We start from the raw sequence: 26,836 nt of genomic DNA on the forward strand, positions 1-26,836 counted from the left end.
ACAACAGAAACACAGTTTTGCCAGTTTAACTGTTTGATCACTTGGATGCCTACTAGTACAGCTGTGCAAGGATCAGACACTAAGTGAAGACCTCAGTCTAGATCCAGCTATACCCAAAAACCTTTAAAAGACAGACTCAACCTGTTTCTCCCTGTGCAATAAGTTGCAGAAGTCTTTATTTTAATTTTAATATAGCTTTAGCTCTTTATTAATGAAGCAAAGGAAGGTTGTGTGTATTGTGAATTTGATGCACCTACCTACAGATCAAGAGAGAACTGGCAGCTGTCATTAGATGCCACCTATTCCACTGAGCCTATCATCCCACTAATGTAGAAGAGGCTGATGCTGTGAGTGGCATTTCCCTGAGAGATCATGAAATGACACTGGATAAAAATGCACATTCCAGAACTCCCTGATGTGCAGACAGAGAAGGCAACACACAAAGCTCTTAGCGCACACAAAATAAAGGCACAGGGCAGGTTCCAATGTGCCTCTGAAGTTAAGACAGACATTTTCATGGGGAGGCGAGAAAAAAACAGGATGAAGGAATTAAAATCGCCCAAGTAAATTCAATGAGTCCTACAGAAAAATGCAGAACATTGCCACTTTGTGTGTTCATTATTGCATTATTTTAATCCATGGTTTTACAGAGAGTGGTAAATTCCGCTCAGATGGTACATGAAGTCATACTCTCAAAAAAGCAGCATCTTGGTCCTTAGCTGACAGACTGCAAGCCACACCAAGAGGTTCCTTTCAGTTAGGCTAGCTCTTCCCTTCCAAAAGTCATACAGTCGCGAACATGAAACCTTTCAGAAATTTGTTTTGAAATAAAGAAAAGCAGCACTATTTTGCACATCTCCAAATGCCAACACAAGAGCCTGAAATAAAGCTTGATCCTCTGTGATGCAGCTGGTTTTTACTTTCTGCCAAACCTCATTTCCTGCCAGACATGTACTTCAAAGTGTTACAGCATTCCTTTTTAAAGTACTGGTCCATACACTACTTGTTGGCTGGGGTTTTTTTCTGTTTTATACTGCATCCAATTTATAGTCCATTGCCCTTGGAAGGCAGAAATAGCGAGGAAAAAAATATTCTCTTTATTCAATACATGCACACCAAAGGAAAAAACTCAATGATCATGGAAAAACAGTCTAAGAGTGATTGTTTTACTACAGAGCATGGTGCAAGTCATGCCATGTGCCATTTGAAATATATGAATGGCATTAAAGCACAAGAAATGGTTGCCAGAACACGCAATAATCTTCAAGTCTCTATAACAGTAGAAAGTAAGTTTTAAACAAATTTAAAAAAAAAAAACCAGAAAAAGAAAGAAAAAAGTATTCTATTCATTACCAGGTACCTTTCTGTTGCTACACCCCAGCACTTAAGACTCAGATGTTTTAGGGAAAACTGAATTTGAATTTATGACAATAGAACTGATCAAATTAATATTTATAATGTGAATACTGTAGAAAGAATAATTTAATACACAAGTTTTAGATGAAGGTAATTAAGGTAAGAAAGCTAGAAAACAACTGTAATTTAAGCCACATCATCACCTGCAGTAAATTACTACAGGTTTTACAATTCCTCACTGAGGCTTCAACAGAAATCTGCTTGCAAAGTTACGCGTTGCCAAAACCTTTACCTTGTTCCAATAGTGTCAGAATAACAAAATGATATATTAAATTCATTTCCAGATCAAAGACCATTCAAATTAAGCATTTCAAACATTTAAAATACAGGCTCATGTCTAGTAAGTTTTAAATGGATTAAAAAAATCACAAGAAAGCCTTACCTTCTGCAACACCCCATGGGTACTGCCTTCCTCTAACTCTCTTGCCATTGACTTCAATGATCGTATTACTACCTACCACAGCAAGAGGTAAACGGTCCTACAAGATAAAGTACGACTTTAAAAATCAAAATCTACTGCCAAAAGATACTGAAAGCATGCCCATGTATCAACTTGACATAAGCCAGGTCAGTGCTGTAACTCTGCAATGCAGCTACCCCAGAAGTGCAAGAATAGTGATGTTTATTGACCTCTGCCCAGTTGAATGACTTATATATACACACACTCCCCTTCTGAATTCCTTATGCTGCTGGATTCTGTAAATCTAGTTAAGAAACAGACATCACTGTTAGTAAGCTAAGCAAGAGGCAAACCATTTCCTATTTACTCAACTGCACCATTATTTACCAATTCATATTCCCACTGGCTACTAGGGCTGCTACTTTGACTAGATCTTATACCCAGTTTACAAAGGTTTGGCAAACAACTAAATCAAGTTCTTGTTCTCAGCTAAACCAAGAATGCTTCCAGTCTAACAAGCAACAAAGGAGCCAAGAGCAGCTTCAAGGGGCAGAAAGGGACACGGTACAAAGCTAAGTACTCTGCACTTCTGCCTTTGCTTTTATTCTGCTCTTCTCTAGGCTTAGTCCCAGAACATCTTCCATTTTTGTGCTATTTGTGTTTATCTATCCTACGAGATTTCCCCAGTAACAAAAAAATTTAAAAGATCTTACAAGCTGTTATAGCTACTGAACAAACAGAAGCAAGGCTCAAGAAACATATACAACATGGACTCCAACATGAAAGAACAAACTGAAAACATAAGTAAACTAAGAAAAGCCTTTCAACATCCTGACAGTCCTTTTGATTTTCTTTAGCCATTCATCTCCCTTAAGATTTCAGTGTATCAATCAGCCAGAGTGCTATTAGCTGTAATGCACACACTTCATGCCACTGCACACCTCCGTCTGAACGACAACCCTTGCCTCCTTCAAAGCTCAGAACTGAAAAAAAATGTGGTAGGCGGATAGAAGTCAAATTAGGATGAATTTTAAAAAGTCATCTTTAAGAGCTCATTAATGAACATGTCATCTAGTGCTCTCATTCTGAATTTTAGCCATTGAAGGACTTAGACAGATGACTTGATAATGTCATTCACTGCTTCTGATAAGGAACAATGACCCCCTTAGGACAGCTTTACATCTGATTTCTATCTTCTAAACATTTTGGTGGGCTCTTCATTAACAACAGAATGCTTTTCAAACTCAACCCCCCCTTGCCCCTCCATAAGCACTTCTTCAAAAGAAAATTAGTTTACCTTTATCTTTTTAACAATCTTATTTTCTTCTTCATCATCTGTTTCTGGAAATTCATATATTTTAATTTTGTGCTCTTGGATTTCTTTCATTATCTAGAAACAAAATTATTATTTGTTTGAGGATTTTTTTGCTGCAGTCTGCTTCTCCTCCTTCTGTCAGATACGTAAAATCCTTTAGATTTAGGTGACTTAAATTACAACATAGAACTTACACATGTTTAACACCCAAGGGGTTCACAGTATGACCATCTCTTCTTAGCCAGGAGAAGACATAATCAGAGCTAGAGTCTCCCAGCTACCAGAATATTATCCACCAGTACAAGACAGCAAAAATTAATACTGGTTTTCTACAACGGGACAAGTAAGAGGTTTACCCTAATGGGAATTCTACCTTCATACAATTAGGTGCAAAACCTAATACAACACAAATTGTCAGACTAGTCTCACAATTGAGTCCCTTAAAAAACCCAAATATTTGAATGGATAATCGCAGGCACACTTTATCCCTTTGAGGTCCCACAATGGCTACTGCTGTCACTCCTATTCTTTTCTGTTTCTAGCACACCTGACCATCAGGTGCTTGAAGCAGGATCACCTGCCTATTTTAATAGAGCTTGTGACTGATAGACTAACTAGCAGTTAGTAGTGTTGAAAAATACTTGCAAGCACTAATGGAAATTTAAGAATAACTGAGAGCATCATCAAAAAAGTGACTACTGTTTTGATGCTCTATTTGTCTGAAGGGTATTTTTAAAAACAAGCTGATTAGTTTTGCAGAATTTTAGAATGGAAAAATATTAGACCATTTAGCTGACAGCTGCACTGCAGAGCCCTGGGGAATATTTCTGGCTCATGGGCTTGCAGTCTTAAGAGAACTTAAGTTTCTAAATCATGCAAGGACTTATTTTCAAAGTTTGGTTTGGGAAAGTCTCCCCTATTTAACATCCACTCATTGATAAAGCTGCTTATATGTTTAGAAATATTCAGCGTTCTACTATTTTTTACTTCCATTTTGTAATCTAATTTTTAATCTAACATAATTAAATCAAGAGTTTTACACACAACATCTCTAAATGCCACCTTCTTTTCAGAACTCTATGTTCTTCTAAACTAGGACTTGACAGAGTTCAGTAAAACAAACTTTATGTCTTGTCTTGTTCTGGGTCCTCCTTGTCCTCTTCATACAATACTACAAAGCTTAACTATTCTACTCTGATTAAGTAGCTGAAAATAAAACATAAACCACTTGTAGACACTCACAGCAAATATATTCTACAAGTACAAAGACATTGTATCAGTTGTATCAATGTTAAAATTATCTCACCATCTTTAAAATGCATCACCACACCCAAGAGTGAACAGGTTTACTGATTCTCATCTAGTACCTGACGTATCTTTAATAAATGCACTGCATCAATGTGGAAGTGAACACCACAGTGCAATCAGTAGTACTGTGATACTGCTGAATACCTTCTTTTTTTTTTAACACACTTCTGTTAGGCACCTAAATCTTGAAAGCTTTTTTCCTCCCTTACTGATTTTTATCTCAGCAGTGAATTATTTCACTTGCCAAGAAACACACTATACTTGAAACCTCTTCCCCTGAGGACAGAAACAAGATTATTTCACCAAGAATTATAATTAAATCTAGAGATATAAATTACTTAGCTTTGCTGTCTCGAGTTATTGCTTCAGGGTTTAAACTTTGCATGCAAGTTAAATCTCACCATTTCCATACATATCAACTTACTAAATTATCCTATGTTGTCAATATTAATTTTTCAACTCACCTGTTTTTTAAATTGTTGGCATTCCTCAGGTGTAAGTGTGTCTGCTTTGGCAATAAGTGGAATGATATTCACTTTTTCATGCAGGCGCTTCATGAACTCAATATCCAAAGGCTTAAGTCTGAAATACAGCATTAGAGCTTTCCAATTTATATTAATTAAACAAGATTGTACAAATGATGAGATTTGTCCTGACAACTACTCTTAAGACACTGATTTATGAGTGACAGATGACTGAAAATGAAAAGGCTACCTGCAATTATTACAGGAAATCCCCTAGATTGTATAATATTAATATTACTAGCAGTCATGAGACTTCTCCTAGCTGAAATTACACTCATTTAAGCAAGTGATAAGAACTCTCTTATGAAGGTAGTAAAGTTTGTGTTATTAGCTGGAAGATAATTCCACTTAAAGCCTGACTGATAAGAGATCACAGTTCTGAATTATGCTCTGTTCACACACAGCTGCAGGTTCTGAAAGCCATGTCTTAGTATGCTTCTTCTTGAGAGTGGGCTAGGAAGCTTTTTTTTTAAGACCTTAAGATCGCTGAAGACAGTAACCTCTGTGACCTATGTACAAATGAATTAGAAATATTTCATCTCTAAACTGCTATATAAAACAAAAAACAGTTATGAAAGTGGATGACAGTGACAAAAACCAAACCACCATACAGGTATTGGATGGCTCGGTGGTAGTATATTCACCATCTATATGGATCAAAGTGGTCAGTATTTCCTGTTTTCTGAGGTAAAACTAGAGAAGTTTCGATACATTACTACTTCAGAATTATAGCAAGCTTAGTCAGGCTTAAAGGATTCACTTAAAAGATTTAACAAGATTATTCTTCATATAAAAGAAATTAGTATTAGGAACATTAAAACCAGATTCATTTGGTAATGAAATTTCTGAAAACCATACATAAAAGAATGAAGAAGATATTTTAACATTTAGTAACTTAATTTTAACATTTTCTACCTGTCACTGAATTTCACCAGTTCTCAACATGTTTCCATTAAATATCTAACATTAAAGCATATCTATATTATAAGCACTTTTTTGGTTATCCAATCACCTTAATATGCTTTCCCTCTACTTGCTTCCTAAAGCTATCTAGGGCAGCAACACTGGGTTTGGGCAGCTGCCAAAGCAGAGTTGATCAAAACAACAGTGAACACGTAAGGACCTGGGAGTTTACAGTGGAGACTGAAGCAGGAAAGCTTTACGTAAAGATCCCAGAATTGCAGAAAGATGGTGAATTCCATCAATGCCCCATTCACTTACCTGGAAGGCTCCTCCTACCCCTCCACCCTCTCCCCCTGCTCCCACAGAAACCAATTCAATCAGTTCAGGTGTTTATGGGAATACTAGCTAAAAACAGTGGGCTGCATTAAATGGAAGGACTTAAACTGTTGATTTTTAATTTCTATATTTCTAAATAAGGCTTTTACAAATGTAAAAGGACAAGTAGAAGTAAGTTCACCTATAAATGCTTTTAATTCAACGTAAATATAATCATGCATTAAGAGTGAAGAGGACACTACTTGGTGGGTTAGATGTGCTGCTGTCTGCATAGGAAACAGGAGCAAAGACTGCATCACCACAAAAACCAGGTAGGAAGTGAGCTCTGTCCTTTCAGAGAGGGCAGCATCTTAAAAGAGGAAATGAATTGCTAAAAGCAGCACCAATTTTCTTCATTAACTTCCTTACTTAGATGACAATTCTAAGCATTTATTCCAGTAATTGAAAAACAGTATGCAAACCTAGCATAATTTTACACTTTTTCTCCCCTAAAAATAACATGAAATACCTGTAACAAGGAATATACTTCTACAGCTTTTAGCCTCACAGATTTAGACTAACATTTGGTCACTATCAGAAACACTACTTTTCTCTTTCCTTAGGAACAATTTGTACCTCCCACTGATATAGGAAGTTCTAACACATAAGGGGGTGTGTAGAGACGAAACATGTTTTTTGAAGAATCTGAAAATTAGCTCAGAATCAATTGGCTAACACAAGGAATCATCCTCTCTTTATTTAAATTACATTTTGGATTTTGCATACCAGTAAAACAACATGTCAAGAATTCAGTATTTGCATTTAAAACTGACATGAATGTTCAGCAAAACTGGCATTACAAACATGGCTGTTAAACAACAAAAAAATACTTAATAAAGGCAAGTCTACATAAGAAACTCCACCCTCTGACATTTCTTTCCATATTTGGAAGTATCTGTACAGTTCAAAATTATTAGAACCATTCCAATGCTAGCTACAGAAGCTAAGTGTAATAGCTGGCATTTTTTACTGCCTGAGGAATACTCTTTAAATTCCTTCATCACTCCCTTCAACAAGTTTTACTACTTCTGACCTACACAATAGAATAGACTTACACTTATCTTCGTCTACTTCTGGTTTTGAAGGTATAACTCAAGAGTCTCTGACAAATTTCATCATGATACCATGATAAAATGCTAAGCAAACAGTTTCAGATAGTCAATCTGTACCTAACAAACCCTGGAAATGCAGTTCTCCCTGTCTACCACTAGATAGAAGTCTGATCAAGTTAAACACCAAGCAGAGGTGGAAGATAACATAATAACTGAAAAAAAATCTGCAATGTCTACACTGGAATTGCCACTGGACAAAATACTACACACCAAGTGAACTAAAGCATGCTTACAAGGATGCATGAAACTTCCCATCTATAATTTAGCATTAAAGGGAGTGAGGAAGAGTGGAAATGAAAAATCTTGTTGCTTGACATGTGAACCAGTTTCTCCTTCTAATGTGATCTAAAGACATAGATATCACAGACCTGGCACTTGTCAATGTCTTTGTATTTTTCATTGCTAGAATTCTGTTTTTCTTGTTATGCAATTAATGTGCAATCTTATTTTCTGGTGTTTGGCTTGCTAACGTTCGACAAGCCAAAGTAAACTCCTCTTTGAAATGAGGCATGATCTGCAGGCCATTAAGAAAATCCTATCTGGAACTTAGATTGCCAAATTTGGATACTTATATGAGATAGGAGACAGAATGAAAACATAAAATACATTAATACAAACCCATGTCCTGAAGGAGCAATGAAGTATAAACAACACTGCACTCTATTATCTGGCATCTGGCGTCTGTTCACTCGAGATTCTGCGTTCAGGTAGTCCTCAAACTTACTGTCAATGTAGTCGATAACTGGCTGCCAGCTGTAGAGATTATATGAATAAAAACTTGTAAGTTACATTATTTACGTAAAGAAATCTGGTTTTGCTGAGAAATAGATGGTCACCATTTCCCCACAGCTTGGGTTGATTTTTTTTTTGTTTCACTTTTCATTTGCTTTTTAAAATTAAGATTCTTCTACACTGCAATTCAAGAGACCGGCTCCTCAACTTAAAATTGAGTTACATAGTTCCGAAGATACAATGTGTGAGTCCACTGAAAAAACCTTTCAAACACAATCACCGTCATCGTAAAAGCATAAACTAGAATACTTAAGAACAGTAGCCAAAGGAATATGCTTCACTGAACACATCTTGTGACAGCATGGAAGATGGTTCAGCACACTGCATAAATTGCATAAAGAGCCAAACACACCATTCAGTTTAAGGGGAAAAGATGGCAGCATTTCAACCAAGTTATGAAGGTACTTGGAATTACAGTAGTTAGAAGTTTTCAGCTAAAGGAAAAGTTTAAGAGTGTTAATATTTTAACTGAATACTGAAGCCTGCATTTTAAAATATGTCACAAAGTATTATCTCTCACACACATGCACAAAATGCAATGCAGAATTGTCATGGGAGAACATACAAAGAATGTCTTACCAATTACTATTATCCACAGCATCTCCAAATCCTGGTGTGTCAACTATCGTAAGTAGTAACTGAACACCACCCTCTTTGATTAAAACTTTTGACTGCTCAACCTAAATGAAATAAGGTAAGGTGAATAAGGTAAGATAAAATTCTTAGCAATTTAGTCACCTATCTTAAACACTGGGAAAAGCATTCAATGAGTAAGAAGTCTGACAAAGAATTGCTGACTTTTCGGCTTCAGAGGTACGCTGTGTCTGTGTTTTGCTCATAAAACCTCAATTATTTTACAATAATTAATAATTTTTTAAAAGAAAAAGATCATTATTTAAATAAAGTCAGTGATAAAAAACCCCCTTTAAGTATATGGGATAGCTTAATATTTTAATTCCTGATTAAACAGGAAAAACCTTAACCAGGCATTAAACTTGATGAAGTTGCAAACTTCGGTCAGTTCAAAGAAAATGACACTTTTCAAAACTCATCCTCCCCCCAAGCACCTTAAACATTTCTAGTCCTGTTACTGTATTTTTAAGAATACATTTATTCTCCATAATGGTTGGGAATGGAATCACAAAGTGAGGGTTTCCTGTTACAGACAGAATTATATTGGAAAGTAATACAATCTGGCTGCAATCTGCTGAGCTAGACCTCATGTGACTGTAATGGATTGGGTTCCTGTTCACTCAGGTCACTGATGGAAACCCGTCTCAGAAGGCAAATGCATCAGCACAAGGAATGATGCAACATCTGGGTGTGGGAATTCATGCCTCCAGTTATGACCACCGATCTGCAGCACAGCTCAGGCAGCTTGCAGGGAACATGTCATCAAACAGATTAAGCATGTCATGACAGAGAAGATCGAGGCTAAACAGCACATGGACTGCTACCCCCTTCTTCCTACTTGTATCTCAGTAATTATTGATATTGCCAATGTCAGGTCCATCTGCGTGAGAAAGTGCTGTACACCACTGTCCTATCAGTAAGATGCACAGCAGTACAAAATGACAAACTCAAGCTGGCTTCTTTCCAATTGCTTGGACATTTAATCATCTTTTTTTCTCCTTGATATTAAAACAATTCCTCTTAAATCACTAGTGACACTGTTTTCCAGACAGGGATTCAAGAAAACAACAATGCAAGCCATTTTTGCATGTGAACCACACGAGAGCTGGCAGACTCAAGGTGATGCCACCTTGTTGCTCATTGCTTAACATTCCTTAAGCCACTCAAACGCTAACTGGGGAAAGAAAAGAAAGTTCTATTTATAATAAGCCCTTTCTGGATGGTCTCTTGACTAGTTCAAGGTTTGAGAAATATCATATTAATGCTTCTTAAGCTCTTGCACATCCCTAATTGTTATATAAATGAAACAGACTCTCACAGCCACACCTGAACATTGTTGCAAACGCTCTGCAATCACTGCTTATGTGATGCAATGTAAATCCACAAGATAAATTAACACTGCAGAAAGTCAAACTAAGTACCTCTTGCACAAGCAAAACACTTGATTATAATTCAAAAGAGAATATACAGAATCACAGAAAACAGTAACTACCTACAAAGAAAGCTTCATATTTAACCTCTGAGTATGCAGGATGCTGTTTTTATCTACTCATCAGTTAGGGATCCTAGCCAAGTCAGATCAATCCCTTTCGCTGATAGCTCTCAAAGAGTTAACAGCTACCAGGGAGCTAGTCACAGAAGTATCCAGGTTGGGCTGGACTTTAAGACCACCCAATTCAAACTCCAACATGAACAGGCCTGACTGCAAGGTTAGGAAGGTGTAAACAACCAGGAATTAAAATCAACCAAACAAAACCATACACACACCAGCCTAAGACACCACCAAGTTACTCTTTCACGATCTATTACAACTCTCATCCCTCCAAAAGTGTGCAGCTGAAAGCCATGAGAGCCTAGGAGTATATGCACTGCTTTAGAAACTTACATTTTAATTATGGTGAGCTTACTTCCCCCCATCCTCAAGAGTTCTATAAAGAAATTTTATTGTACACAATTTATACCAGAACTCAAGACAGTAATCCCCAGCCACAGCCAACTCAGCCAAGAGTTTACTACTCACAAGCTTTAACACACAAGAGATTAACTTCTGATTCCTTGCATTCTTTTGGCTATCTTGCATATAGTAACCACACAGCCCTCCTATTACCAAGCTCTCTGCAAGTATAAGAAACCCACAACACTTGCAAAATACTAGAGAAGATAATGCTAAGAGATGTACTCTTGCCAAGAGCTACAAGGTATCAGCTTCATTTTCCAGCACAAAAATTCCCAGCAAGAACCATTAAATTATTATGGGCTCACAGTGGAATGCTTTTACAAAAGAAGCAATTAACAAAACATTATCTTGAACATACGTTTATAACAAAGGAAAAAAGAAAGGTCAGGAGAGCCTCAGAAATGTCACGCCAAACATTTTCCCTGATTCCGTATGCTTGTAAAATCTAAGTTCGGCTGAATTTGTGAAGTCACCTTCTGACAAATGGTCTGCAGCAACTGAATCTCTGCTGCAGACAATCAGACCACATCCACTATATCTTGTAAGCAGTAGATTCTACTGGCAGGAAACAGTAGATGAAGACCCTGCCACAAAGCCTCTGCAAAAATTGCATTTTTCTAACCTAAATGGATGTGTCCATACATGGTCAAAGGCACAGAAAGCAGCAATATCTGGAAAAGATCCAAAAAATCACTGTAAACTAGTGTCATTCATAGTTAAGCATCCAACTGCATCCTATCATCTGATTTACAAGTATTCCCAAGGGATTCATGGAAAACATTAGTTCAAGTCTTGGAATTTAAGACTTTTTAAGAGAAGTCTCCTCCAAACAGCCATTTTCCCATGCACTCCAGTCAGCTAGGTCACACGGGTCTCCTTGGCAGTTACTACACAGCGTTCATGACTTGGTGCTTGTTACAGCTTTTTATTGGATGAAACACTCCTTTAACATCTTGCATTCAAGGCAGTCAGATAATGATCAGAGGAAACACCTTTAATAGCCCCTCATTTCTGAATATGTTTCCTTTGAATTCATCTGACATCAAATCACTTAACTGTTTTTCTGCATTTTCTATGGGACTATTACAAAGGACCTGCCTCACAAAACAACTCCAAACTGCAATGGTTTTCAAGCCAAACCACAGTTTGTGTTTATCTATGTGAGAGCCTCTCAGACAATTCCTGATCAGTAAGTTGTTCCCACCATACAAGAACAGGTGATTATTACAACCAAGATTTGAGGATGCTCAAATGAGGTGGTTTCCTCTCATCCCTACCCTACAAAACCCTCAACTTAAAAAGGTATTCACTGGCAGAGTACAAATCCAGTAGATCCAAACAGCAGCTCCCACTGCTTATTCTTCAATATTTGACAGGAAACACCTCCAGATCATACACATAGTTGCTAGCACATACAGATTTTCAAGCTTGTAGGGGGAAACAATTTTATCCTCACTTACACTGAAATAAGATACTTCCCAGTTTCTTCCTTAAAACGCTACACTGAGTTTTCATTCATCCCAAGGAACTGAAAGCAAAGTTGCATTGCAAGTAAACAAAAAGAAAGTACTTATTAGATAAAGTAAACAGTAGTTTCTAGAGGGGAAGATGGTCTTTAAATCTACTTCATTCCCACCATATTATTTTCTAAGTCGTGTCAGAACCCAATTTACTATTGAATATAGTTTTGGCAAGCTCTTGGCCTCAAGCTTTAGCCCACACAGTGGAAGTAGGAAAAAAATGCAATGGCTTATCAGCCTGAGCTCTGTTCAAGCCTTTCCCCCCCCCTTCCTTTCCAGCTTTACAAAGTAAAAAAAAAAAAAATCATTAAGTGAGGCTTTCTGAAAAAAGATGATCTTTTTCTTCAACCAGTAAATCATTACAAATCAAACCACCCCTGATGGTCAGAATGAACAGGGTCATCTAATCTTGTCACCTAACAGATGAAAGTACTTAACTCAAATTCCAGAAATTCCACAGTTTCATATTATTTTTTCTTACACTGATGCACCTCTAACTAGGGTGGGAGCGAGTTATCTTTGAAAGATGTCTTGGTCTGGGTTTTCTTCTTGTTAGCTTGTGTACAAATTCTTCCAAAGATTTTTCCCAACTGAAAAAACCAAAAATCTTCCAATGACAGGGAATCCATCCCACAATTACTTAAACTAAAATTCTATTAACATAACCTGAATTGGTTTAACTTCTGCTAAACCAGTGTGTAATCATCAGTAAAGAAATCACGCTACATCTCTCTTCCTATAAAAAAAGTCACCCTTCTATTTGGTTTTTGAACAGTCACTGATTAGTTCAGTAATAAGCATATTATATGAGAGTTTAACTCTTTGAAGACCTCTTTTCCACTTAACATCTCAACCTTTCTAATACAAATAATGGTCTGATGCCCCTGCTAACAAGCTTTCAAGTCCATTTTGTCAGTCACTATGGTTCTACATTAAACGTATAAGATACCCTAACAGAAATGATCAAAGCTTAGAAAGTATTAACGTATTGGTAATCAAACTCAGGATGTTCAAAAGCTTTCCTCCAAATTAAAAAATCTGTATTCCACAATGACTTCATTTTCTCATAGCATTCAAGTTTTCATTGACAAGCATCGCCATTCAAACTTCTCAATACGGGCATAACTAACTTCTTCCTTGTAATAATTACCTTGTGGTAATTATTCAGTGTTCTGACATTGGATTAGAAAATGTCTTACCTAAAATCCTGAACAAAAAAAAAGAGGTCCCACAAAGCAGTAAGGTCAGTGGTTCACAGCACTGAAGCTGAATCACTTAATTTCAATGAGTAAAAAAGCACTTGTTTTACAACTTCTGTTTAGCACCACGCATACCCTCCTAACTCAACACAGGGCTTAATCACTTTATGACAACTCTGCAATTATCCAGTCACTTCAGCCACAGCTGAATTTGGCAGCTGGAGGAACTCTGCTGGACAACAGCAGCGATGGTGAGCACCCTTGGTCCTCACCTGTATGAAGTTAGATTATCATAAGGTATCTTCACCAAAGTCTTAAACAAGTGCAAATCAAACCAGATAAGCAGAGTTCATGCAACCTTATTCAGCTGGTCAGCTGTGGAGGCAGAAAACACCCCACGAACACAATGATTTCCTAAACTACCCATAACATTATTATTTCTTAGCATTAGGTAATTGTTATTTCTAATAATCTTTTTGTAACACAGGAAACATGCTCCTTTTTTTGAGAGGAAATATAATTGATCAGTAGCAAGTTATTACACAAAACAAATGGATCAACTTCAGTCTTCCAGTCTTTGACCAAATATTCCAGTTGCATCATGCATTTGCAGGAACATCATCTTTGCCCATGTAAGTCTAGTGCTTAAAGTCAGACAGGTTCATCCTAGTCCCTGATGTTTCAGAATAACAACTTGTAACAGGTAAACAAGGTACCACAAACAGTACAGTCTGCAGAAGACTCGCAGATACTTTTATACCCCAGGTCCCCGCACTTCTGTGAAATCCTTTAGCATTTGGCCTCTAAAAGCCTGCCTTCAACAGTCACACAGGTTTTACTGCACATCTATGTATTTCTACAGATTTACTGACTATTTTAATTGATAATAAACACTACATTTTCAAAAATTTCTGTACACATATGTGTTTTCTAATCTACAGGCAAAACACTTCAGGGTTCCCACATTTCTACAGGCTACAGGTTTGAGAACCTGGAAGTTTTGTATAGCTAAGATAGACTGAAAGACACACAGAGTATTTCTTAGTGGTTCACATCATGACTGAATGCATCCTGGAACTCAGGTGCTTATGTAATAACTGTGTATCACCTTACATTACTTAATTGCAAGTTACAATGTTCAGGCTGTACCTTTTTTACCCCAGACATACCTGTACAGTCTTTTTAATTCTGTGTGAAGGACCTGGATACTCTGGGGAATACAATTCTGTTAAGAATAATGAGTTGATTAATGTTGATTTTCCCAGTCCAGATTCACCTAGAAGAAAACAGAACAGTTTCAATAAAACCAGGAGTATCATGTAAAATATAAACATTTAGATCTACATTTCAAACACTCCTGAAACATAGTACCTGAAAACATGCACTGCACTCTAAGAGTTTGAGAATCTATCATCTTTTCAAATTTCAAGGAAAACCTTTCAAATCCCACTGTCACTGTTGGATTCTATAAACATTTATTTTTCTGATCATACTGAGTGCATTCAGCACTTTTGTCCATTGTTCCCATTACAACACACAAAGATAATATTACATTAAATTTTATACACAAGCTATCTTCCTGGTAAAACTAATCATAGTGCCAAAGCAGATTATGTTGTCTCCTTTATTTCAAATATTGTTATTTGAGTGTCTTTATTATCAGGAAGGGGAAAAAAGAAGCAGGGGTGGGAGTGGGGGGAGGGAGAAAGACTGAGATTAGTCTGCTATAACTATTAAAGCCACAAGAGATAAAATGAAGTTTCAAACTATGTGGTTGCCTGGGAATTTTGTTGTTGGGGCACAGAAGGGGGCTGGATTTTATCTGGGCTTTTTTGGTAATTTGTGCATGAGCAACAATAAGTCAGCCTTGCTGAAGAATCTGGAGACACTACTGCCATGACAATCCAAGCAAATACAGTTAAACACGCCACAGCAAATATTACCTTCCATTTACAGCTCTACAGAGACAAGGGCAAGAATTTCAGATCAACTACTTAGAGTATTTTAAAAGAAAAGTCTTTTGTTTAATTTTTTATTGTAAAGAAACTACTTCAACACAACAATTCACGCTGGCATGAGAACTAAGGATAAAGGTATAAAAAAATGATGCTTTCTTTCTGTTCAAATTTCATATGCAGTCTGTTAATACATTTACCTAAACAGAAACAGACACAGAGAAATTTGCTTTCAAGCTAACAAATTTGAGGGCAAACTATATACTTTCACTGAAAGAGGAGAATGAACTGCACTGCACCCATACTTGAAAGGAAAAATTTAACTAAAGTACTAATCACTCTAACCCCAACAAACATTGTGTTGATTTAGAGACTGAACTCAGAAAATTTCCAAGCCTGTCTTGAGATAAATGTCCTGGGTTAACGCAAGAGTTACAGAACAGAAAGTAGTTACTAATTGTCTCCTCTGCAATAGGTATCTGGGTTTCCTACAGGAGCTGGCTCATACACACCAGCCATCTCGATTACAGTGGTGTAGCACAGAGTGTCTGCAGCACCGAGCAGAGCAATCTCATTAGCTACACGGTAAACGGATTAGCAGCTGATGAAACACTGCAACCAGAGCTCCCGCCGGCTGTCTGCGCTCTCAGTAGAGCTTGTTCTTCAAACCCCACCCTCTGGGACAGATGAGCTAACCCGTGCTGGGAGCAGCGGCTGGCCACAGCCAGGCTGATGGGCTGCGGCAGCCAAGGAAAAGGGAGATACTCAAGTTACGGTCTCAAGATAGCAATGAACACTAACCCCACCAGGACAGGTTTATGCAAGACAGCAGGGACATGCTTGCTGACAAGATTTCACTAGTACCCTGCAGATTTTGCCTTTTTCCGTGGTTAGATTCATGAGGAACTTAGAACTACGCAGTAAACACAGTGCCTCCGAGTCTGGTTATAAAGGACCCAAGTTTTTTACTCTGCATTTGCAAGACTTTAAGGGCAGGGTCAGCTGCAGCCGAGGGGCCTCCCTACCAATTCTGCAACACAAAGAAGCTCCTGAAATGCACAACTTTCCAATCTCATAGATGCACCCTGGTTAAAGCTTAACTGTCTCCATCTCACAGCCCTGCTCAAGAAATGCAAACCATTCCAGTTAAACTGAAGGTTTTTATCCACCCTACTGAAGCCCTCAAGAGGGTGGCTCTGATTTTTAAATGTACAATTCATATCCTTTCAGTGACCTCTGCTTTTTAACTTGAATCTTGCAAAAGTCACCCTACTAAAGTATTGAAGAAAGAATTTAACATCAGATTCTACTTCATTATACAAAAAGGGTTGCCCCTTCTTCTCCCTTCTATTAGGGTTACTGCTGGTCTTAATATGCTAAAGAATTTAAGGTGAAAAACACTGAGAACAACCATTTCTCTTGAAAATGAGTGCCTGTCAAGTTGTCATTAAAATTCAACATATGGAAGTAAGATTTTCAGCTTCAAAAGAATGTGATGGAAAACCAGCAGTTTGCCCTAGATAGCTTGGGCAGTTCTGGCACTCCGTACCAAGCAGACCCTGAACTGCTGAAGCATTACACCCTGGGAAATCTGAGGTTTGTTCCCCTCCTCACCCTTTGGCCCCCTTACAGCTGCAAAGTTATGAAGACAATTTTGAGCTGAAATCAGTGAAAAGAAAGTATGCTAAGGATATTTATGCACAATCTTGTTCCCAAAGGCGCCCAGCTTTCTAGATATCCTTACCCACCATGCTGTAATCAGCCAGTGCAGATTATAACAGTTTAAACTGCTTAACTGCTACCAGTAATTGAGGTACTACATGTAAGAGCTTGCCTCAATGCACCAATCCTGGATGCAGTAGTGCCTTAGATGATGCAAGGGTCAACATCTACAATGGTAGTAAAAGGCTAAAATATCAAATAAAACAATTGCACTGAAACTGTAGGCAAAACCCCTAACTGGAACATTTAATATTGTACTATGGGGAATTATGCTGCTTCCACTGTAATAAAACAAGAATTTCTCTGCTGACTACAGAGAAAGCAGGATTAGAGAAATCAACTGTAATCGAACAGTTCTAGTAGCCTTTCTGGACACATTTAAATATTCTGATCTTCACTAGAAAGACTGTAAAAAGTAAAAAAAAAAAAAATTCAACCCCCCCAAATCCCCAAAACAAACAAAACCACACAAAGCCCCCTTAAGTCCACACCCAAACAAAACCCTCTGTCTTTCCCATGCTCCACCTTGCTCAAACCCACATTCACCTGAAAGGATTGCCTACCGGAAAGGCTGGGAAATCAGCTTCCAAGGATGCAACAGGCTATGAATACGACTAACAAAACCCCAAGGGAGAAGGGAAAACAAGTGAAGTTTCATTTGCGTTTGCAGAAACAAAAAGATACATCCCAAATAAAATGTATCTTCCCGCTTTCAGTAAGCACTTCTGATGAGATTTTGTCCTTTGACCATTACATGAACTGGCCAAAGGGTACAATGTAATAGAACCTTTTCAACAGTAATAACTTCTAATCACTTAATGAATTACGATGTCGTTAGACCTAGGAGCCCAACTTAGAGTGAGCGATTTTTAGAAATTTACTTTAAAAAGAAGAAAAGAAGGAAAACATTCTGCAGGGTAATCCTGAATTCAAAAGGTTAATTATTTCTGGTATCCAGGTCCTGCTTTTACCTTGCCCTCTCTCTCCCACTAAATATTTCACATAGGCTTCAAGTTCTTCTGAATATTGTTCTTTTTTGTTCTTCATTATTTTGTGTCTCTTGTTTATCAGCAACTTAGTGTTTCAAAATGTTAACATTTTATCAAGCTGTTTTTATAGTCACAACCAAACACATGGAGCTGGCCACTCTTGGTAGCATGTGCTTTTACTAACATACTTCTGTCAGTCTTGTGAATGAAGAGCTTTTGTGAGCCCTTACAGGACTAGCAAAAGTTCCAACTCTTCTAAAGTCCATGAATTTCTAAATGGCAGTACAAAGAGTGGAACTCTTCTTATACACTTAGGTTAACAATTACCTTCTGACCATTAGCATCTTTATAAAGATGGCCCATAGCACATCATTTAAAATTAACCTTGGATAGCAAAATTTTTTCTTCTGTGAACAAAACACTGATCAAGTAGTAGTAGTCATGTAAGTCTAGCTGTAACATGAGAAGGGAGACCAAGAAAAAAATAAAACCAACACATTCAGTTTCCTCTTTTATATCTCAAGCATATGCATCTCAAACATATCTCTGGGGGTCAGAGGAGACCACTGGCAACCACTGGAATAGTTTGCAAACCAAGTAAATAGTCTCCAGAACAATACTAAAGCAAGTAAGTAAAGGGAATGAACAACCAAAAAACTTGAACAACGGTGTGCAATCCATGTGAATGGGGGAAAGCAGCGCTCAGGTAAAAAAATAAGTAACTAGCTCAATGGAGCTACATAAATCTTTCACCTTCATTTCTAAATCCCTCCCTGTAAATGAACGAGAAATCCTAATCCGTGATAATCAGCTCGAAAATCTATTCACATCTAACTTGTTTCCATCAGTTCTTGCTATGACTTTATTACCACAAAAACCCTCAAACTGCCAGCATCTCCTCCCTGTGATGATGGAAGTGAATTGTTACCCTTAATAACGCTTTTTTCACCATTCATTGCTGCAGCACATTGAGAATGTGGCATATTTCCAACCTCCCCCAACTTTTCAGCCTCTGCCATTCATACTCAAAAATCTATGACAAAAATGGGCAAGAAGACCAGTCCAACCCAGCTTTCTTCCAGCTTTATCTGTAACTTCTGGTGGAGACTGCTGTTTTCTCATTCATAATTGCCCCTCTCAAAAATGCATCACACTACCTCTTCTAGATACCATATCATTCTGAAAATCCAGGATCAGTTTTCTTCTATATTTTCAGGATCTTGTTTTCTAAAATCCAAGCCCTGAACTTAAAAGCGTGACTTGCATTCTCAGGTTTATGACCTCATGTGAGAGCTCATTAAACATATCAAGTGATCAAGGTAAGCAACCAATCTTGAACATATTCAGCGTGCTTTCTGCATGTTTTATTTCCTACCTCTTCATCACAAGTTACTCTTGCAGAAATCACCAGAAGTTTTCTACTCTTCAGTATCATTACTTGGCTATCTACCAGTGAAACAGTATTTCATGCTTACGCCCTGTGACAGTCAGCTGCACCACTGGGAACATGACCACAAGTGCTATGTGTATTTAGGAATTTCAAGCTGCTTTCCTAAACTCCAGGTGGGACTACAAGACTGCCAAGGAACCACCCACCAGCAAGAAAAATGCTTTGCAGCACCATAAACCAAGACTTCAGTTAAATTGCTCAAAGTGATTTGCTTCATGTATCATCACCAAGGAGATGACCCAGTCTCTGTCACTGTCTCTATTAACTGGACACAGCAGGAACTGCAGATTCAAAACATGCACTAACTGCTAACTCTGATGGCTGAGAGAAGGTAACTCACCCCTGTGGGACTTGTAGATTATTCGAGATAAACCACCAATAAAGCCCCAAGACAACCAGGTTTCTACAAATTGCACAGGGTTTTTGGAAGCTTCCACTGCATTCTAAATAAAAACATGTATTTAGAGTTCCTTGATACAGTCAAGCATAAGCTGCAGTTGCTTCACAGTTTCTTCAGAATAAAGATATCCAAAAATACTTACTTCTGTGATGAAGTGCATTTGATAGCACATTTGATAGCCACAAGGAGTTACAAAGGGATCAAATTCAATAGAAAAATGTTGTACTTCTCCACAGCCTACTTACACAAAATGTTTACATCAAAGCATATTTTATTTTCAGCTGGTGAGCAAGTTTTTTCATGGAATTTTTCCATTTTATAAATTCTTATTATTGTGACAGTTTTTGCTTAAAATAGTATCCCATTAGTTTGATGCTGGTGACTCAAAGAAGGGTAAAAAGCTTGTCAGAAGGCATAAAAAATAATGCATTTCATCTTCTTTCATCCTTGCACAATTCACAGTTTATGTGCACGACAGCACCTGCAGCTTTATGCAAATGTGCAATAGCTTTGACGACACTGTAACACGCAGGTTTTTGCTTTTATACAGAAGGGAAGTTACATGAATAATCAAAGAGTCTGAACTATGCCGAGTGACATGATGGAACCACCCTCTTGCCGAGGGGGAATGGTGCTCTGCCATGTCATTATAGACAACCACAAAAACGGAGCCTGCAAGATGCTTTTAATTTCAAGTCTGATTTTAGAAGCTTTCGTAAAAGCTAGTTCCTGCCTTCAGTGCTCTACAAAATACAAACCAACATTCAATAAACACGTAAGAACATCCAAATGAAAACCGTCAGGAGGAGGATGGGAGCAGGACCACGCTGCTGCCATATATCTACTACTCCATGTAGGATGGTGTCATGTGAAATCTTGCGAATGATCAACTTTGTCTTTTATAGACATTTATAAGGGGAAGAAAGCCAAAGCTCCACCATTTCACAACTTGAATATGAAGCATAAATTATGGAAGCAACATATGTTAGAGCCACAAAGATGCTCCTAGCAAAACAGAGGAACGAAGAAGTCTAGCAGCAATAAATTCACTTCTGCCTATCAGCAACTGCATCAACAGCAATAAAAATTCAGCATTCAGGATACAGTAAGACAATTTAATCAATTTTCTTAGAGCAGAACTAGAAGTGCAATAACTGAAGGCAGACTCTTGGCATATCATTCTTGTCATAGATGACATTTAAATAATTCAGAAAAGCCATTAGCAGGGATGGGAAATACTTCAGAAGAATATTGCAACAGATTCTACATAGCATTTTTCAAGTACTATTGTTTCCTCTCAAAGAAGAAGCAGGTCTAGCTTTCTACAAGTGACAGATTAAAACAGCCATGAAACAATGGTTTAACTTCACAGGTGAAATTTTGGCTACTGCCAAAAGCAATGGTCCCCTACTCCCAGTCCAACTCTTGCACTAGAATTCACAATGCAGCATGTGAGGCAAGAAGCGATCCAGCAAACTAGGGCACATAGGGCTTCAGAACAGGAAAATGAGGGGAAGATGACATCAGATCAGCTAAGTCAAATACTCTCCTCTCTTTCTGGAAACAAGAATAAATGTAAAAAATCTGCATTTAAAACTAGACCTCTTCTCTGTCACAAAAGAATCACCAACAATTCACAAGTCAAAGAATTTGGGCACTTCCTGAAGAAAGTCGTATTTCCTCTAACTGCATAGACAGGCTTTGCTCCTGATAAACAGCGTGTCTGCAAAGTAGCCATTGAAAATAGGACATTACCTAATTTAACATAAGGCACAGGAAGCAATCTTTCAGCATTTTGAGCAAAGGCTTGTAGTCCAGTAAAACCAAGGAATCAAAACCACAAGTTTCTCTTCACTTTTAGTTCTTCAACACTACTGCAGATGAAAAAAACACTCCATGGCATCGGGCTGCTCATATGTAGTACCAAGAACAGCTGAAAGGCAACAATCTGAGCTTCAGTATCCAAGCTTGCATGGAATTACAAGCCCACAGTTAGCAGCTGCAGTCCAGGCTCACCAAAGCTTACCTTGCTTTGTTTTCTGTGTTAGATGAAATAAAACTCCTATGTCTGATTAAGCTGTAGTCACACTGCAATGCAGCTTTAGAGACATTACAAGCAACAAGAAGTTGACAAAACTGACCTACATGGAAAATCTGAATGCACAAGCTCTCTGTGAAGTAACTGGGTTAAAGAATTCAACTGGAAATGACAGAAGCTGCAGAGTTCCATGACAAATCGTCTACAGTTAAACCTCATAACCAGGATATACCTCAAATTTTCACAGGCTTTGACAAAGCCAAAATAAAGAGCCTTCAGAAGAGAAGAAAAAAACCATATTGCTTCAAAAATCAAAGCAAGAGGAACAGAAACTGTTGTGAAAAATGCTAAAGCACAATGCTCTGTTTAAGGCTAAGAAAGCAAACATGTGAGACCATCACTGCTGGATCTGAAAGAATTATGCATCCAGAGAAAGCTGCAGAGCTGGGCTTACTCTCTGGAGGGAAATACAGGGATAAATATAATTGATTGAATTCCCTGATGATATGAATTATTTAAAAAAAGAAAAGAGAAAGATTTTAAGAACATGAAATTTGTCATCTTTACTGCTGACAACCAATTGTACAGCATTTCCAGTACATAACTGCTAACATTTGCTGACTAAAGAATGAAAGGTATATTAATGGACACAGATCGCAGATTAGTCAGGCTCTTTCATTACTTGGACAGAAACAAAACCGACACAGCTATCGAAATGCTAATGAAAAAAATAAGAAAGAGTGATGAGGTTTACTTAATCTTTAAGACTAGAACACTTGGTACAGATACAGGGTCAACATCTCAGACAGTCTGGCACGCATGCAACTTAAAAACAAGAAGCTCTACACATCAACTTGAGGAAAAGGAGAGAAAGGGTGAGTACTTTAGGCAGCATCTTCCTCAGAACCCCACCCAAGTGATACATCTAAGGCATGAGTATCACAGAAAATTTTAAAAGGACAAAAACCAAAATTATTTTTATTTACATGGAACCTAATGAGTCTCTACAGAAGAGTACAAAGAGCACTTAGACTGACTTACTGAACACTTCATCAGCTCTTCCCCTGAATATTTACACTAGAACAGAATAAAAGCTACTGGAAGTATATTGAGCGCTCTCAAAATATCCCAGGGGGGACACTCTGCTATTAAGCAAATCCACAAAAATTTGTCAGAAGACTTAACTTTGAACATTTCTAGTGGTAGTAAAAATTTCTTTCAATACCTTATACCTTCCCTCTTGATGCCTTCTCTCTTTAATGTCCTTGGAAGCACTTTTAATAGCAGGCAGCACAAACAAAGCTATGTTATGACAAAACCCTTAGCTGGCACAAGTGGCAAGAGGAAGATACGCATAGCTAGATAGAATTCTGCAAATTCACCCCAGTGATATGATTTTTGTGGCAATAAGGAATGAGAAATTAGGGCAATGTTGTTTGCAAGTTGGGATAATTCTGCTTCTTTGGTCTGGTGTTAGCCAACCAAGGAGCAAGAGGATCACAGCAATGTGCTATCCCAGATACACTGCTGCCACTTTTAAGCAACCTTGGCAAAATACACTAATTTGATACCTCAGTTGTGTGGGGGTGGTTACATGCTTCTGTTTCCATAAGACAGCCTCCACAGGAATTGTAAAAGTGGGTATTTTAGCTCTGAAAAAGGGTGAGAAAGGTTGGAATAAGCTTGTGTTGTCAAGACTACACCCTTTTTAATATGGTAACAGCTGTTTTGCTTAAGTGCTAAGCCATTGTTTCTGAATTGCTGCCACCACTGTTCAGTTTTCTAATAATGACTTAGAAGAAAACTGAGCTGCTTTTGTAGCCAACAACAGAAACATCCATTCACAAAGTGGAAAAGAAAACAGACAGGTCTGATAAGGTGGTATCCTAAGACCTGTCCAGAGTGCTTGCCATGTTTTGCAGTGGGTAAGTCTGAAGGACAGTCACAGGAGGTGGACCAGAACTCCTTCTGGAATTCCTGCCAGCTACAGAGGACACAGCCCAGAGCCAAGGACATTGAGTCTGGAAAGTCACAGGCTTGTCCTTTACAGAAGGTGAGAATGACAAACAATGAGTTTAATCAAGAGAGACAGAAAACATAATTCTTAAAATACTTTTTCATATAAATTCCTAAACCATTTAGTCAAATACAATGCCAAAAAAAAAAATCTAACTTTGTAAATAAGTGAAAATCTGACATGCTCTTTTCTGTCTCAGTGCCTGCTGAGTTGCAGCTATTGTCTTCTGCTCTGCCTGGCACTGATGTAGCAGAAAAGTGGTAAATAAATACTTGTCAATAGTCAGTTTCCTCTAAATTAGCAACTTTATATATATTCTACACTTTTACCTGCATCTTCAAGACCTAAAAAATAAAGAAATCTTGCAATTTCTTCTCCACTACAGTGTAATGGTATCCCTTCAACTTTTTAATACAAAACACCACAGTTTCACCTCATCTTCTATTTCAATATTTATGCTACACTAAGGATGGGTTTCACTGTGGACTTCAAAGTTAAGTGCCTTTATAGGGCTAGAAGGACATGAAATAGTCTAATAATTTCTACATTCCTTAAATTACAACATGAGGATATCACCTTTGCAGTACCATGGATTTTCATTTCCTCTGAACTTCAAAATGTGAATTGAAGAAGTCTAATGTTGCTCTCCCACAGCAAAAGTCTTCCCACACCTCTGCCATCTTTAAAAATTCATTTGAGCAATTATCATATTCCTATTCAAGTTTGTTGTCCAAAATGATATCTCAGATACATATTTCTCCTGAAATAGTCATTTTAGTAATGAGACAGAAAAAAAAATTCCGTTAAACTTCAGTGAGGCATGGAAGTCCAAGTGAAATAGACCTGATTAACATGTAGTTATTTATTGACAGTTTATATGTGAAAGCTCCCCATTTGATAAAGACTTGGAGTCATCTGAAAATTCATACTACTAAGATTTCCACACTCCACAAATGTTTCATTTGGAAACACACACCCTGATTCAGAAACACACAACTATTTAAAGCTAAGATTGCACTATGCTAAAGAATGTGTCATTTATAAACATTTAAGTTGTACTTTTAAAACCACGAACAAATACTTGCCTTCATCCTACACCACACTGAGCAGCAGCTGCAACAACTAATGCTTAATAGAAGTGTCAACTCTAAAACATGTCACCAAAGTACAGTTATGTACATCCACTAATATTAGCTGATCTGATGCAGGACTTAAGCTGAGCAGTGCTACAGGTTGTGCTCTTCCCTTGAGCTCTCAAAAATTTCAGATACATACAGAATTCACAAAATATAGTTTTTAAACATTTATCTAGGAATATTTTTCAGTTCCACCCTACAAGACTGACTTATGCATAGCCTCATTTAGTATTTTTAGTAGGAAGTTATCCATAGGATAAGCTGCTCTTCCAATTAGAGAAGTCAAAATTCTTCAGGGAAAAATATCTCAGACATAAACACAGATCCTTTTTACAACCACAACATTACATAATGCTCAAAATTTTTACTCAAAACATTAGTCCAATGCAACCAAGGCACATTTTGACAACTTTCTGAAACAAATGCCTCACAACTGTCAATCAACCAGTACCGCCACCACAAAAAAAAAAATTAAATCCCAGCCTCCAAGCCACTCCTCCTTTGTGCTGACACAAGATTTTCCTTTGCCCTGCCGCAAGCAGACTGAACAATAACCTTCCTTGAAGCTCCCAGAAAACACTCCAGCTGGATTTGCACACTAATCCAATTCAGGCCAAGTGCTATTAGTTCTTTCAGCAGCAGCATAGACTTAGGCCAGGTTAAAATCTGAACTTCAGCCTAGAGGCACAGCTGCTATTGTTGGATCACAGTTTTTCTAATTAAACCAGAAGGACTTTAAAGTTTATAAATGCCACTGAGGATATTATAATTTTTCAAGTGCTTAAAAATTATGAAGAATCATTTGCATTCTCTTACTCATGCCACTGACACCCTCTACCTCAACCAAATATTCCCATCCAAGTATCTTTAAAGGGCTGTCCACCACATTAATAAACAGCATGAAAAGAGAACTCCAGCATCTGTAAAAAACATCAGGGACTCAGGAAAAAAAAAAGCTCTACAGAAAAACTAGTCAAAAAGAGGCTGGCCACATATGGAATGCACTGTATAATTTTTTCCCCCCTCACTTTGTTCTGTTTTTCATTAAACAAGCAAACCTTTTAAGTTTTGGGATTTTTTTTTTTTGTGGTTTTTTGTTTGGTTTTGTTTGTGTGTGTTTGGGTTTTGGTTTTTTTTGGCAACATAAAGTACTCAAGTCTCATTTTCCTAAAAGCCACCATAACCTGGTCTAGGAAAAACAACTGACAAGTGCATGACACTTAAATGAAAATATGCATTCAAGTTTGACAGTTTTTAAAGATGTGCAATTATTGAAAAGCTAGAAGAAAATGAGAAGAACACAAACTTTGATATAAACAAGTCTAATAGTGAACCCAGAGCCACAATAAATAATGTGGTTTTCTGTACAGTGTTTCATCCATTAACATCTGTGATGCTCATCATCCATGCCATGTTCTGATGGGAAACCTCTCAAAGGACCCAGCAGTCTTGGAGACAGCAGCTCTAGTTATTTTCCAGTAGTAACTTTATGCTGGTCATGTTACAGAGCTACCAACATTAAAGTGATCTAAGGAAGACTAGAAAAAGACAGTTTGCCACCATCACATTCGTTGGCGGAAAAAACAGCCACGTGAAAAAAATCCACTGGTTTTGATATGAAAAAAAAAAAAAAAAAAAGCAGCCAGATGACGTACAGAACTCCAAAGCAGAGTTG

The 26,836-nt window shown here is 37.6% G+C and overlaps 1 protein-coding gene across 4 annotated transcripts in view; it reads right to left on the reverse strand.

The window, feature by feature from the left end:
• SEPTIN7 (septin 7) overlaps positions 1-26,836 on the reverse strand; it is a 79,656-nt gene that overhangs the window by 12,574 nt on the left and 40,246 nt on the right. For all 4 annotated transcript variants that reach the window (XM_032105107.1, XM_032105115.1, XM_032105119.1 and 1 more), the window contains exons 4-9: positions 14,624-14,730; positions 8,725-8,825; positions 7,972-8,106; positions 4,904-5,021; positions 3,114-3,206; positions 1,799-1,895 (exon numbers count right to left, since the gene is read on the reverse strand). In XM_032105107.1, the coding sequence (XP_031960998.1) occupies positions 1,799-1,895; positions 3,114-3,206; positions 4,904-5,021; positions 7,972-8,106; positions 8,725-8,825; positions 14,624-14,730 (651 nt within the window). The remainder of the gene's footprint in view (positions 1-1,798; positions 1,896-3,113; positions 3,207-4,903; positions 5,022-7,971; positions 8,107-8,724; positions 8,826-14,623; positions 14,731-26,836) is intronic.

Source organism: Corvus moneduloides, chromosome 1, assembly GCF_009650955.1.
Source record: "Corvus moneduloides isolate bCorMon1 chromosome 1, bCorMon1.pri, whole genome shotgun sequence".
In the NCBI taxonomy this organism is placed as follows: domain Eukaryota; kingdom Metazoa; phylum Chordata; class Aves; order Passeriformes; family Corvidae; genus Corvus; species Corvus moneduloides.